The sequence below is a fragment of the Vigna umbellata genome, chromosome 1, assembly GCF_029865625.1.
Source record: "Vigna umbellata cultivar VRB3 chromosome 1, Vumbellata_1.0, whole genome shotgun sequence".
NCBI lineage: Eukaryota > Viridiplantae > Streptophyta > Magnoliopsida > Fabales > Fabaceae > Vigna > Vigna umbellata.
The window spans coordinates 74,026,762-74,042,032 of NC_142165.1; the positions used below are offsets into that span (position 1 = coordinate 74,026,762).

General features: G+C 41.1%; 1 protein-coding gene across 1 annotated transcript; it reads left to right on the forward strand.

The window, feature by feature from the left end:
• The first annotated feature begins 5,170 nt into the window (after positions 1 to 5,170).
• On the forward strand, positions 5,171 to 5,749 carry LOC148206277 (uncharacterized). The gene has a single exon (XM_088107586.1). The coding sequence runs from the start codon at positions 5,171 to 5,173 to the stop codon at positions 5,747 to 5,749; it is 579 nt and encodes a 192-aa protein (XP_087963712.1).
• Positions 5,750 to 15,271: the final 9,522 nt, after the last annotated feature.

Here is a 15,271-nt window from a genome sequence, read left to right on the forward strand (position 1 = left end):
ACAAGCAATACATTATATTGTGAAAGATTAAGGGTTAAATATGTTTTTAGTCCCTAAACTATTGGCCGTTTCTGGTTTTCGTCCCTCTTCCAAAGTAAGGTACAATTTGGTCCTCATTCTTTAGAAAAACGTTCGTTTTAGTCCTCAAAATTTTGTTTTTAGTCCTCGTTTTAGTCCTCAAAACGTTCGTTTTAGTCCTCAAAACGTTCGTTTTTTCGACTAAAACGAACGTTTTTTAAAGATTGAGGACTAAATTGTACCTTACTTTGGAAGAGGGACGAAAACCAGAAACGGTCAATAGTTTAGGGACTAAAAACATATTTAACCCAAAGATTAACAATAGATGTTTAATGGTAAATACATTTATTGAGGGGGTGAAGATAAAGAGATAATTTATGAATATTTAGGAAAATAAACAAGAAAACAACGTGTTTAGTTTTAATCCGTCCGTTATTGTCATTATTGTTAGAGTTACTTATCATATATGTATACATATATCATAAGTATATATATATATATATATATATATATATATATATATATATATATATATATATATATATATATATATATATATATATATATATATTGTCGACCATACATTTACCCTTTACGAAGCAAGCCAGACGATCTTGAAGGGCAGGAAACAGTTAAGTAGCGATTGAACGTGGCAGATATAGTAGGTAAGATCGAACAACCATCAGTAGAGACGTCCGGTCTTAGCTGATAAACATGTTTTTCTACAAGGATTAAGGAAAATGGTAATTAGAGGTATTGGGCTGAGATTAGACCATGATTAAGGTTTCACTGATCTCAAGCTCATGCTAAAAACTATAAATATAGGTCAAAGGTAAGAGGTATGTGATCGTATTTACTGTACATTTAATACCATTACATTGAGCTCCCATATGGGCAATTTACTGACTTAAGCATTAGAAAACCTTTGGCAGGTAAATCTCCGAACGGTGGAGTGAAGATAAGGACTAGAAGAGTAGCTACCGGATGACATCCTAGGAGAAATTGTGCAGGTGTTTGAAGTGACTCGACCTTATACCTGAAACATTTTGGCGCCCATCATGGGCTGAGTGACTTGTCTATAACCTAATGGTGACCACAAGAAACATGAGCTTTAAAGACCTAGTAGAAATGATCAAGATGCTACAGTAGAAGATGAAGGAGATGCAACAACGCCATGAGGCTTAACTGGCTGCACTCTAGGCAGAGTGTTCGGCTTAGATTACGTAGGAGAAGATTTTTGAGGAAGGCGAAAGGCCAGGGGAGGAGCGCGACAAGGCTACCTAGGAGGAACAGACAGAGCAAAATATGATGCTCGATGAGACGTGGTGGCCGACCGAGACCAAGGTAAGGGAAAATGGAACAAAAACCGTCCCTACTGAGGACGTTCATGGACTGCTATCAAAAGATTGTGTGGCGGGTGAAGGGCCTTAATTTCGAGCTTTCCCTTCAGTACGTACTACTGGCCCTCAAATCGGGGCTCTTTAAGGACAACGTCTGTAGACAAGCCCCGAAGACCATGGAAGAATTGAGGAAGCGGGCGACTGATGAGATAATGGTTGAGGAGATGAAACAGTCTTACAAGAAGGAAAGTCAGGAAGCAAAGGGGGAGAGGAAGGATGACAAGAAGCAGGAGAGCCTGCCGGAGAAACAAGGAGGATTCAAGTAGAGAGAAATACCCAGGAGGCCACGTTTTCAACAGTACACCCTGCTGAACGCCCCCCGGGCCAAGATATTACAAGAAGCGCTAAGTGCGGAGTTGATTCCAAGCGACGTCCCACACCACAAAGCACAACTTGCATCATAAGAACATAGGCCACACAACCAAGAAATGTGTTACCTTAAAGGACAAGCAATCACAACGGTCTTAACGCAGTCTGCGATGGAGTCTGGAGAGGCGAGAGTACCGGGGCCATTCATGATATGGTGGAAGCGATCGCCCTCGGTCCGAGCGAAGGAGGAGTCGAAGCCGTAGGAGAAGCAATGATCGGCCCTTGCACGACCACATCAACACGATCTCCGTTGGATTTACAAGAGGCGGGTCGTCATGACCTATTAGGAAACGACACGTTCGGGCCCTCTGGTCAGTTCATGCCGTGGATAGGCCTAGGAGGACCATGCCTCCGATCACCTTCACAGACGAGGATTTCCATGCCCCCAATCCAGAGCAGGATAATCCCATGGTTATCACAGTGGAGATAGTCAAGTACGGGGTGAGTAAGGTACTGGTGGACCAAGGTAGCTCTGTCAACATCCCATACTGGAAAACTTTCCAGTGGATGGACTTGTCGAAGGATATCATCGTGTCGTACAACGAGCCGATTGTCGGCTTTACGGGAGAGCGGGTTGATACAAGAGGATACATAGACCTCCGCACGCATTTAGGGACCAGACGGGACAACGAGGAGTAGAGAGTGCGCTATCTGTTGGTGGAAGCCAACACATCCTACAACATATTTCTCGGCTGACCATGCCTGAACACCTTCGGCGCCATTGTATCAACCCCCCACCTCACCATGAAGTATCCGTCTGATAGGGGGACGATGTTCATCGTCCAGGCGGACTAGAAAATGACGCGATAATGTTATTCTTCGGGCCTGAAATTGTATCATCACACGACCAAAAGAAAGGTAACCTTGTCAGAGGTAACCATGACAGACCTTGACCCGCGGACCAACATGGACGATCAGATGGAACCTCTAGGGGAGTTACAATCGGTAACAATGGGGAAAGATGCCTCTCAAATCACCACAATGGCTAGAGGCTTGGAAAAAGAGGTCGAGTGAGAGCTGCAGTGCGTCCTCTAGCGTAACCAAGATCTCTTTGCCTGGATAACCACTGACATGCCAGGGATCCTCCCCTCAATCATGTCCCATAAATTGGCGCTATTCAAAGAAGCACGACCGATCATCCAGAAAAAGAGAAGAGTTGTGGAGGAGGAGGTCGGCAAGTTAAAGGAGGCGGGGTTTGTGAGAGAAGTGACATACACCACATGGCTGACCAATGTGGTTATGGTAAAAAAGGCTTGTGGGAAGTGGCGCATGTGCACCAACTACACGAACCTGAACAAAGCCTACCCCAAGGATGCCCACCCACTGCTTAGCATAGACGGTTTGGCCGATAGGGCGTCCGACCACAGCATGTTAAGATTTCCGGATTGCTACGAAGTCATGCCGTTCGATCTAAAGAAAGTGAAGGAGACTTACCAACGTCTGATGGATATAATGTTTGCAGATTAGATCGAGCGATGCATGGACATGTACGTAGACGACATGGTGGTCTGTTCTGGATTCGACGCGAGGTACATGAAGGACCTGGAGGAAGTTTTCGGACAGATCCGGCGGTACGGGATGAGGTTGAATCCGACCAAATGCACTTTTGAAGTGGCGGTTGGTAAATTTTTAGGGTTCATGTTGACGGCCCGAGGAATAGAAGCCAACCCAGACAAGTGTGCTGCCATCCTAGAGATGAAAAGCCCGACGACTTTGAAGGAGGTTCAAAGACTGGTTGGCAGATTAACAACTCTTTCCTGGTTTATTTCTATGTTGGCTGAGCATATGCGACTGGTACTAAAGAAAATAAAGAAGGGGTTGGTGGAGAAGTGGGATGCAGACTGCGAGAAGGTGTTTGAGGAAGTGAAAGTGGTGCTAACTTGCCCTCCAATCATGAACCAACCAACTGCAGGCGAAGATTATCAAATCTATTTGGGGGTGTCCGACGAGGTTATCAACATCGTGTTGCTGCAGGGGAAACCAGAGCCCAGACTCATCTACTTTGTAAGTCGGACTCTCTAGGATGCCGAGACTCGCTACTAACATGTGGAGAAGGTTGCGCCGGCATTGCTCAACGAAGCCATCAAGTAGTTGTTTGGACCGACCATTCCATTTCGAAGATCCTGAGAAAACCTAACCTGGCCGGTTGGATGGTTAGTTACGAAGTGGAATTGTCAGAATTTGGTCTACGTTATGAGCCGAAAGGATCTGTCAAGGGCCAACACTTGGCATATTTCGCGGTAGAACTGCCTCAAAATGCCCCAACCTTGAGTGGAATTTGTTCATCGGTGGGGCGTTCGGGCGAGCAGAAGGTGGCGCCGGGGTTGTACTCGAAGGGACAAACGAGTTCTTGCTAGAGCACTCCTTGGTATTCAAATTCAAAGCTTTCAACAACCAGGTGGAATATGAAGCCTTGGTGGTAAGAATGAAGCTGGCTAGAGACATGGGGGTCCGAAGGGTAACATGCCGAACGAATTCGCAATTGGTGGTAGGCGAGATGAATGGTGAGTTTTAGGTCAAGGGTGACCATCTCCTAAAGTACTTCCACAAAGCCTTTGCCTTGGTAAAAGGCTTTGAGAAGATCTAGATCAAACATATCCCTCGCGAAGACAATTCCCATGCGGTTATGCTATCCAAACTTTCTAGCGACAACAAGAAGGGGCAACTGACCACCACCATCTGGCAGGTATTGACGCCTTCGGTAGAATGCTTGACCATGAGCATGACAACTAATAGTGATTGAAGGTAGGACATTAGAGCACTCATGGAATAGCAAGACATCAAGAACCTATCCGTTCAACAAATGCTAGGAAGGCCTCCTGGTATGTTGTATTAAAAGGCGATCTTTATAGGAGGGGGTTCTCAGTTTCCCTCCTCAAATGCCTGTGGGGGCCTGAAGCCCAATACGTGTTGGACGAGCTCCACAACATAATTTGTGGGTTTCACATCGGATGTAGAACCTTGAAGACCCGAGCCATGAGAGCCGGGTATTATTGGCCCACTATGGAGGAAGACGCCAAACTCTTTGTATAGAAATCCCCTGCATGCCAAGCCCATGCCAATGATGTGCATGCTCCATCGACCGTATTGCACAACATGGTTTCCCCGTGGCTGTTCACCCAATGGGAAATGGACATTATCCTTTCCTCCTCGGGTGGGGTCAAAAGAAGTTCTTTCTCGTCGCCATTGACTATTTCACCAAGTGGGTGGAGGCTGAAGCTCTGGCCACCATCACGGCACAACAGGTAAAAACGTTTGTATGGAAACTGATTTGTCATTTCGGCCTTCCCTAAACGGTCGTAATGGACAACAACAAACAGTTCATCGATAAGAAGCTGACCGAATTTTATAAAGGCCTAGGAATAAAACACATCACTAGTTCAATGGAGCATCCGCAGACGAACGGTCAAGTTGAGGCAGTGAATAAGACCATCGTTGCCGAGCTGAAAAGAAGACTAGGGGAAAAGAAAGGGGCTTGGATGGACAAGCTCCCTGAAGTTTTGTGGGCTTACAGGTACACTCCGCACGGGACGATTGGGGAGACGCCTTTCAACCTAATGTATGGTACCGATGCCATGTTGCCCGTCGAGCTAGGAGAGCCTTCTCTACGACGAGAATTGGAGGATGCCCACCTAAATGAAGTTGAGATAAGAGTGGAACTGAATACTCTAAAGGAGCGTAAGGAATCAACAGTCGTACGATCAGAGGCCTGCAAGCGGATGGTTGAAAGAAGATGTAACACCAAGGTGCGACCTAGAAGCTTCCAAGAAGGAGACTTAGTATGGAGAAAGATTGGTGAAGCAAGACAGACGACTTCACATGGCAAGCTACCGACTAAGTGGGAAAGACCCTTCAAGGTTGCAGAAGCCCTCGGAAATGGAGCCTATCGCCTCACTCATCCTGACGGCCGACCAATTCCAAAGACTTGGAAAACCTCCCATTTAAAATTCTACTTCAGTTAAATGATTATTCATTTGTAATTTCCCTTTTTTTGTGAAATATTAATACAATATAGAGTATTTCATTCATAGCAGAATCGCGCGACAAGACTATCAAGACCAAACGGATAAAACATTGTTAAATGTAAAGCTCAAGTTGGTGAACGGAGAGTTCCGAAAGCAACCACTGTCACCTTGGTCGGGCGATAAATGATGAGTTTGTTAATGAACCACTACCGACCGATGTAAATAAAACCCAAGTTGATTAACGGAGAGTTCCAAAAGGAACCATTGTCAACTTGGCTGGGCGATGAATGACGAGTTTGTTAATGAACCATTGCCACCTGGTGTAAACAATGCCAAAGTTATTGAACATAGTTCCTAAAGAAACAACTATCAACTTGACCGGGTGGTGAACGACACGTTCTGCAAATGAACCACTGCCGCCCGGTTCAGATAACATTGAAGTCGAACGGAGCTCCAAAAAGAGCAATTATCAACTTTGTCGGTCAGTGAATGATGCATTCATCAACAAACCAATAATGACAAGTTGAAAGAAGTTCCCAAAAACAATAATTGACTTAACAGGTCGCTAAAGGCCAAAGAACAAAACACTTCAAAAAATAAAATGAATGCGTCGCGTAATCATAAAATTAGCGAACGGTCATCACTCAACAGAAGATAACAAAACCGCAACGCTCGTACGAGAAGGAAAAGTGAAATTGTTGTATTAAAATAGCAAGTATGGGGTATACATCAAATGGTATCAATGGGTCGGCGGAGCAATCAAAAACAAATCCTAGAATTATTATCGCCCGACCATGTTCCAAAAAATAAAAATAAAAAATTCCCACCCCCATTTCCCTATGTTGAGTTTTCCTTTTACTCGCTATCAGCAGCTTCATCGCCATCTTCAGCTGCCGGTTCTTCCTCTTCGGCTGGTGGTTCCTCTTCAACACCCGAATCCTCTTCATCGCCAGATAATTCCGCGAGAGGGATTAGATTCCCCATGATAACCTCTTTCATCACATCAAAGCCCACGGCGTACGGATCGGGGACCCCTAGTAAGAAGGACGCTTGGCAAAGAGCTTTGTTGAAACCTTCCTCGTTCTCATCCACATGAAAGCATTCAACACAACGATCTTCTCGTCTGCCCGTTCTAGTCTGGAGGAAAGGGTCTTGATTTTGCAACCAATTCTTCCTCCCTCTCAGCATGCTTAGTTTCCACCGCCTTCAGCCGGTCACACTCTTTGACCGCCCGATCGCCTCTTCCTTGCGCAGAACAAACCCTCTCGGCGACTTCAGTCAATTGCCGACGAGCCTCATCCAACTCAAGTTAAAGATCAGCTTGCTTCTTCTCACACTCTCCATGGGCGACCCTCAAAGCTTCCACCTCGGCGCGAAGATCGACATAGGTTTTCTTCTCTATTGCCAATTTTGCTTGCACGTGCTCCGCCCCGCACTGATTGGCAAACTCCCGAAGGTGCCATGTTAGCATGGTCGTCCTGGTTGCTAACTCCATCACAACGTTGGTCAATTCGCCTTTCGACAGCGGCTCTACGACCGCTTGTTCGGCTGAGTGCATGTGAAAGTTAGTCTTGTGACTAACATTGAACTCTAGACTAAAGACGCCACCCGACAGAGGCCGAGAGACACTCCCCTCATGGCGATTCCTCTTGGAAGAGGATTTTTCCCCTTCCTTATGAGAGTTCCTCTTCGTCTCTAGAGGGGTAGCCGTGGCAGTGGTCGCTCCTGACGACTACTGATGCACAAATTTATGATCACCAAAATATGATGTCACAAACTTGTTTAACAATCGGCAAGTATGACCGAATCGTTTCAAGTAATAAACTCGGTAAGACCAAGTATCGTTCTCCCAAAGGACTCACGGCCTAGTTTAGTTATGTGATTTGTTGATTAGCTAAGACTTAAGAACAAAATAATTGGATTTTACTATGCAAAAGACGAAAATAAACATGTATGCATGAGGTTGATCAATGGCTAAAACAAAAGACAAGCACTTTCAATGAAATATATTGATGAATATGTTGTTGCGGGTCAATTTCATCTTATCCACTCTCATATATTTTAGGAATTCAACATTCAAGTCATCATTGTTAATGCCACTCTCTAAATTACCTTTCAAGAAGGCTTCTCCCTAATTACGAGTTCATACGATTCCTAGCATTCCTAATAATTAATTTTTTTAGCACAGGAGCTTAAGGCAACCAATATACTATTGGGAGAAATTCCCCGGATCTAGACTTCCCCGTACGTTCCCGTATCGACAAAACCAATAATCATGCATTGAATGAGTTAAACAAAGCAAGCTTTGAGCAAAGAGGAAAAACCCTAACTAATGATGAAAGAAAGCATAAGTCTTAAATTAAGATGCAAGCACAAATTCCATATATGAGAGCTTCAAAAGATTACATTGATTCCCCAACAAACATACAAGGTTTAGTTCACCATATTCATGGTGAACCTAGATGAACAATAATGAAAGAATGAAAGATAAAACCCTAGAAAGGTGAAGAGGTAGCCTGAGCATCCAAGATGCTCCTTCAAAGGGGTGGAAGAGAGAGTGTTTGCTTCGTTTTTGCCAAAGACACAAACCCGAGGACGTCCTAAAGCTTATATACTATTCTAAAATTACAGAAAATCTAGGCCCAAGCCCATAAGTGTGCCGCTCAGCGGTAAAGTGCCGCTCAGCGGTAAGTGCGTGAATAGTTTCTTCCCCTCAGCGGCCATTTTGCCCCTCAGCGGTTCCAACGTGAACTCCTGAGTGCCGCTCAGCGGTAAACTGCCGCTGAGCGGCAGTTGCGACTTCTCCTTTTGCACTTTTTGATGTCTTTTCTGATTCCATCTCTCTCCTTCTTCACTTCTTTCACCAAATTCACCTTAAAACCTGCACAAAAACACTGAAATCAAGCATAAACCTGTCCAACTCTCTTATTTCTGAAAATATGAATAAAAGCATGATTTCAAGCTAGTTTCTAAGTGTTAAAGGTTGCTTTTAGTATCAATTTAAGCAGGAAAATAACAGTTTTTCAACTGTTATCACAACCCCAAACTTAGAACTTTGCTTGTTCTCAAGCAAATAAGATGTAACTCAATCTTCAACCAATTCATATGATGGTTCACTTATTCAAAGATCCTCTTTTTCAAGATAAGTAAAAACTTCAATCAAACTTATGACCAAGAGTTCAATCAAGATGTGCACATGCTTTAGTGTTCACAAAGTCATTTAAATTCCAACAAATGCTATTTTTCATGAATGATCAATCAATTAAGCATGGATGTTCATGTGTTCATGGAATATTTCCTCACTAGGTAAAGTGTTTCACTCACACACAAGTGTATAAGAGGTAATCACTCATTCACTCTACTATCACAATGTCACATGAATCAACTTTGCCTTTCATTTTACCACAATCAAAAACATTCACAAGCATGCATCATCACAAGGACTTTTCAATGGCTTATAATGTGGCTGGGCTAACAAGAAAATTGGTTTTTCTGGATCACAAAATCTTTGAGTTAAGAGAATCATAATCAACACAATTATTCTTATTTTTCCCAACTTGCCTTTTGCATTTGCATTGAGCTTTGCTTCTTTTTTTTTTCTTTTCTTTTTCTTTGCATATTCTTACTTTTTAGCTCTTAGCTCAATGCTTTTCCTTTTTCATGTTTTCCCAACAACCCCAAACTTGAACATTTAACAATACCACACAATATCTTCTACTTAACTCAAGGTAAAGATTTTCAATCAAGGGTTTTCAATTTATGTTCAAGGCTAAGGGTTCAAAGGATAGAACACAAAGTGTTCTCTTTTAGTGGGCTAACTTTATGAATTTGGCCAATAAAAAAGGGTTCCAACAAACGGCCTTGATCATATGATGCAAAACAAGCAATTGATTCAATCATAGAAAACCTGGGCAAAATCATTCATGCTTTCAAAGTAATAGCATTCAATCATAACAAAAACTCTGGAGCTCAAAACCTCACATATAAGCTCATCCACATTTGACATACACATCCTGCTTAATCTCACAATCACAATCATAATATCATGCATTTGTTCACAAAGCTTGTGAATCACCTGTATAAGCATTTTAATGTGCACATCATCTCAACATCAATCAATCAATAAGCATCATCAAGCATTACTTATCAAACAATCACAGTTAATAGCAAACCATCATAACAAACCAGGTGTTCAATAGAGTACATCAAACCCTAATCTAAAAACAAAAACAAATAAGTTCAGAAAACTTAAACCAACAAAAGCATAAGCATATGATAGCATTCATCAGTAAATGCTATCTCAGCTCCTCATCAGTCTGAGCTGTCCTCTGTATTTTCCTCTTCCTCCTCATCTTCATCATCTTCAAATGCATCATCATCATCAACTTCATCTTCTTCCATCTCTCTAACTGAAGCTTCAGCTGCTTCAGCTCCTCCTTCATGCACTGGCTCCTCTGGCCAAGCTACCACATTATGGAATTCATCCATAGTCCACCTGTGGGCTGGAGGTGTATCATACATCCCCACAATCATCTCAGCAGTGGCCACCTGCCCTTTGTGAATGGACTGCAACTGAGCACCTATAAGAGACATCTACATGTCCCTCATCTGGAATGGCTCTGCTTCATGTGTCTCAGCAGATGTCTGGCTCTGTGCTGGCCCTCTCTCTCTACGAGCACGGCGTGGTGGAACTGGCTGAGCTGCCTCCTCACCTCCACAGTACTGTCTGTAATAGGCCTCATCAATAGATTTTCTTGGCCTCTCAAATGGTGGAGCAGAAGTGTCCACCCCAGCTATCTTGCAAAGGTGAGTGATCAAGGAGGGATGTCCTAGTGGTGCTTTGTTGTTTGAGGTATTGGCGCACACACTAATCTCATCAGCTATCACCTGCCCAATGTTAACATTTAAGTTTCTGATAGCACAGTAGATGAATAGTGCCCTGCTAAGAGTAATATCTGACACATGTGAACATGACTGAATGTTGGCATGAGAAAATGCCATCCAATACTTTGCAAGAGGAGTTAAATCCGTCCTCCTAATGTTAACCACTGGGCCAGATCTATTCCTTTGGAAGTGTCCTCCAAGTATGCATAGTACTCTCTCCACATCCTCATAATCAGCACCTTCCTCCATGCAAAGAGCAAACTGGCACTGCTCACCAGCCTACATAGTGTCCAGGAACTTATTGATAGAATCAGGATCATACTTGATAGCATGGCCTCTGACATAGCCCAGATAATTTTCAGCTGGATAGTCACCAATCTTCTTTGCATTGGTGTAGAACTCTTTTACCACAGCTATGTTGGCAGGTGCAGGATATGTGGCTAGCTTTCCCCAGTCATTCCCTAACACTTGCTCTCCAAATTGAGGAGCAAAGTTAGGTATCATTCCAACTTTTCTTTCCATCAGAAGTCTCCTGTCTTGAACCACCCTAAAGTGCTTCTCATGTTTCCTAGAGAGGAACCTGCTAGAGTGGGGTTGCTCTGGTTCCTTTTCCTTTCTCTTGGTTGCCATGGTTTTCAATCTCTTTCCTGAAGAGGATGCCATTCCTGCATTCAAACATAAATACAAAACCACAGAACATGATGTTAATCATTAGTAAAACACAGAACACAACTCCTTTCGAAGCTAAACCACCGTTGAGGGCCAGAATTTCCCCTCAGCGCCACCATTGCCACATTCCAGATCACAAAAAAACCAGAAAAACCAAGTCTGGCAGAATGCCGCTCAGCGGCAGTCTACCCCTGAGCGGTAACTCTGCAGATTTTTGAAAAATCTCTTTTAAGCTGTCCTAACTCCACCCAAATGCAATTTTCAATTTTTCAGTTCATAATCATGCAGTTTAATCGGTTCAAACATCAAATATATCATCAAATCATGCATAGAAACCAAAACCCCTAAATATTCATGCTTTGACAATCACATTCAAATCAAAAACCCTAGAATGAACAAAATGCTTTTTACTTACTTGGGTGGAGATACTAGATGCAATGAGAATGCTTCCAAGCTAGAATGCTCTCTTCCAACCCCAAACTTTGATGGCACACTAGTGAAAAGGTGCGTGGAAGAGAAATTTTCTTAAGAGGGAAGAGTGAAAAGATGTGGAAAACCTTGGAGAAGGTATGTGGGAGTGTTTGTGCAGAGAAGAGCCTGAAAGAATGAGCATATGCGCCACCACCACGCCGCAAGACCGCCGCCACCTTCCTTCTCCTTCGCGCAAGGGTTCGAACCCGCCGCGCTGTTGCCGCGACCACCACTCCCGCCATCACAGCGCCTCTCCTCCTCTGAAATTATTGTTACCAATAAGGAGTATTGGTAAATCTTGAAGAAATTTGTTTTGATGATGCTACAAGAAGTTTTAGTTGAAGAAGATATTAGAATTAGTTAAAAGCAAGTTGTAGAAATTAAATGTAGTAGGAAATTCTTGTAAACCTTGTAAAACTTGCATTTTTAACCTGCAATAATCGATTATGATTAAGCAATAATCGATTATCACAAGTCATACTTGAATAATCGATTATCACTTCATATAATCGATTATCACATCTTTGAAAACCTGTAACGGACTTGAATAATCGATTATCACTTACAATAATCGATTATTCATGGCAGTTGGGAGCTGTCCTTTGACATTCAGTGTACTTGGCTATATATTTTGATTTGGAGAAATCAGAAAAAAAAACATTGTTGAACAGAAGCTCTTGCAGAATACTGTTTGTCAGAGGAAGTTCTCAGAAGCTATAGTTCAAGTTCCCTTGCTTGGTCTCGTGAACAGGAGAGGCTCGCGTGTCGTGTGTCGATAGTCGGAGCAAGCTCTCTTCGAGTTAGCAAGGTGCTCTGCCTGGTCTCGTGAATAGGAGAAGCTCGTGTTTCGTTTGTCGATAGTCGGAGCGGTTCTCTTCGAGTTGGCAGAGTGTTCTTCTTCCGGTTCGTTCGTCGAAGGAAGGTTTATTTATCTGCTTTATTCACTATTTCTTGTAATCTGTTAAATAACTTTTTAGTGAAAAAGGTTAATCACTATTTATAGTGATTAACGACTGGACGTAGATTCTTTTGAATCGAACCAGGATAAAAATTGCTTGTGTGATTTTCTATTCCCTACACTCTTTATCTTTTACGCATATCAACTGTTTGATAAATTTTCTCTAAGAAAATTGTTTTTCTAAAACGGACCATTAAACTTGATTTGTGACCGTAACACGCTTTCTAAGTATTTTATTCCGCTGCGCGACTCTATAACGGTACCGATTGTTCCAACAATTGGTATCAGAGCTTGCTTTGATAGTTTTTCAAATTTTTCGAAAATGGGCGGTCATAACCAAGTTTATGCTGAGGGTGCTTCTATTGATAGACCTCCTTTGTTTACAGGGGAAAATTATGCGTTTTGGAAAATAAGAATGCAAATATTTTTGGAGTCTATTGACAGGGGTATTTGGGAAGTTGTTATGAATGGACCAATTGTTCCCACTATTTTAGTAAATGATATGCAGGTAGAAAAACCATTTTTACAGTGGACTATGGATGAAAATAGAATGGCACAATATGATGTTAGGGCTAGGAACATAATTTTATCTGCACTAACCCTTGATGATTTTTTCAAAGTTTCTGTTTATGAAAGTGCTCAGGAAATGTGGGAATTTTTAAGAGTTACTCATGATAAAGTCACAGATGTTGTTAAGTTGACGTTGTCTGATTCAAGCTCCTAAAGCTCAAACAATTCAAATAAGCAAGAAAATATATGCTTAATGGCCAGTAATGAATCATCTAAAAGCCAACTCTTGAAGAAAAAGAAGGACAATCAAGGCTCCTCATCAAGCTTTAAATGTTATGGATGTGGTGAAAGAGGCCATATAAAAGCCGTTTGTCCAATTATCAAGAAATTTCACAAAAAGAAGGTCCACATTGCTTGGGTTGATAATGACTCAAGTAGTTCAAGTGATTCTGATGAAGAAGCAAACTTGTGTTTGATGGTAAATACTGATGATACTGCAAGCCAAGTAAGTTGTTCTAATTCTGAATCTAGTGAATTTGATTTGCAAAAAGCTTTTCTTGAATTGCTTGATGAATCTGAAAAATTGAATGTTGCTCATAAAAATTTGAAAAAGGAATTTAAAGAATTGCGAATTAAATATGAGAAGGCATTAGATGAGGAAGTAAGTTTGAGAAATAAAATTTGCAACTTGGAAATGAAAGAGTCTTCAAATGTTGAACATCCTGTTGAATGTCTTTCATGTAAGAATCATATGCTTGATATTGATATTCTTGAAAATCTTCTTGAAGTTGCAACTGGAAATAATAATGTTGAAATGCCTATAACTGTTAGAAAGGTTTATAAAAACAAAAGTGTTTTTAAAAGTAAGAACCAAATTAAAAGAACCCGTAGGGTATGGGTTGAAAAAGGAACTGTGTTTTATAGAAATCCAAATATTGTCACATGCTTTTATTGTATGAAAAAGGGGCACACTTCTAACAAATGTAAAATTAAACATTTTGATGTTCCAAATGGAAAATATGCTTGGATTCCTGTTATAAAGTAAATTGTCTCTAACCCCAAAGGACCCAAATGAGATTATGGGGACCAAAACTCAATTTTTTGGTTTTGCAGGTTAATTTTTCAAAAGGAAAAGAAAACTCTATGGTATCCTGGTATTTTTTAAGAGCCTTGAAATAATTTATGAATGTTAGATGTGTCTTAAAGTTGAAAATTTGGTCCAAATTTGTGTTTTCCGAAAATTAACGTAAATAATCGATTACCAAGGGTAATAATCGATTATCTCGTCCTCAAAAATTTGGATTTTGACAATTTGGCTCGCACATAATCGATTATTTAAAGTAATAATCGATTATCTTAAGTCACAGCGTAAAAAAAAAAAAAAAAAAAAAAAAAAAAAAAAAAAAAAAAAAAAAAAAAAAAAAAAAAACTTTTTTTATATTTTTTTTATTTTTTTGGAGTCTGTTTCTAAAAGGGGATTATTACATTCAGGGGAAGATATATGAGGTATTATGCTCTTTCATGTTATGAAATTTCAATTTTATTTATGTTTTGAAATGCATCTTTTGATTAATTGAGGGGGAGATCATATTTAGGGGGAACCTTTAACATCCGATCTTTTTGCTTCTGATCAAAAAGGGGGAGAAGAATAATACAAGGGGAGAAGTATAAATTATTACAGGTAGTGCTAACCTTGTTGTTGTTTGTTAGCTTGTATGTTTTGCAGGTAAGCCAAACTTGCTTTTAAAATTGAATTTTTGATCATCATCAAAAAGGGGGAGATTGTTACCAATAAGGAGTATTGGTAAATCTTGAAGAAATTTGTTTTGATGATGCTACAAGAAGTTTTAGTTGAAGAAGATATTAGAATTAGTTAAAAGCAAGTTGTAGAAATTAAATGTAGTAGGAAATTCTTGTAAACCTTGTAAAACTTGCATTTTTAACCTGCAATAATCGATTATGATTAAGCAATAATCGATTATCACAAGTCATACTTGAATAATCGATTATCACTTCATATAATCGAT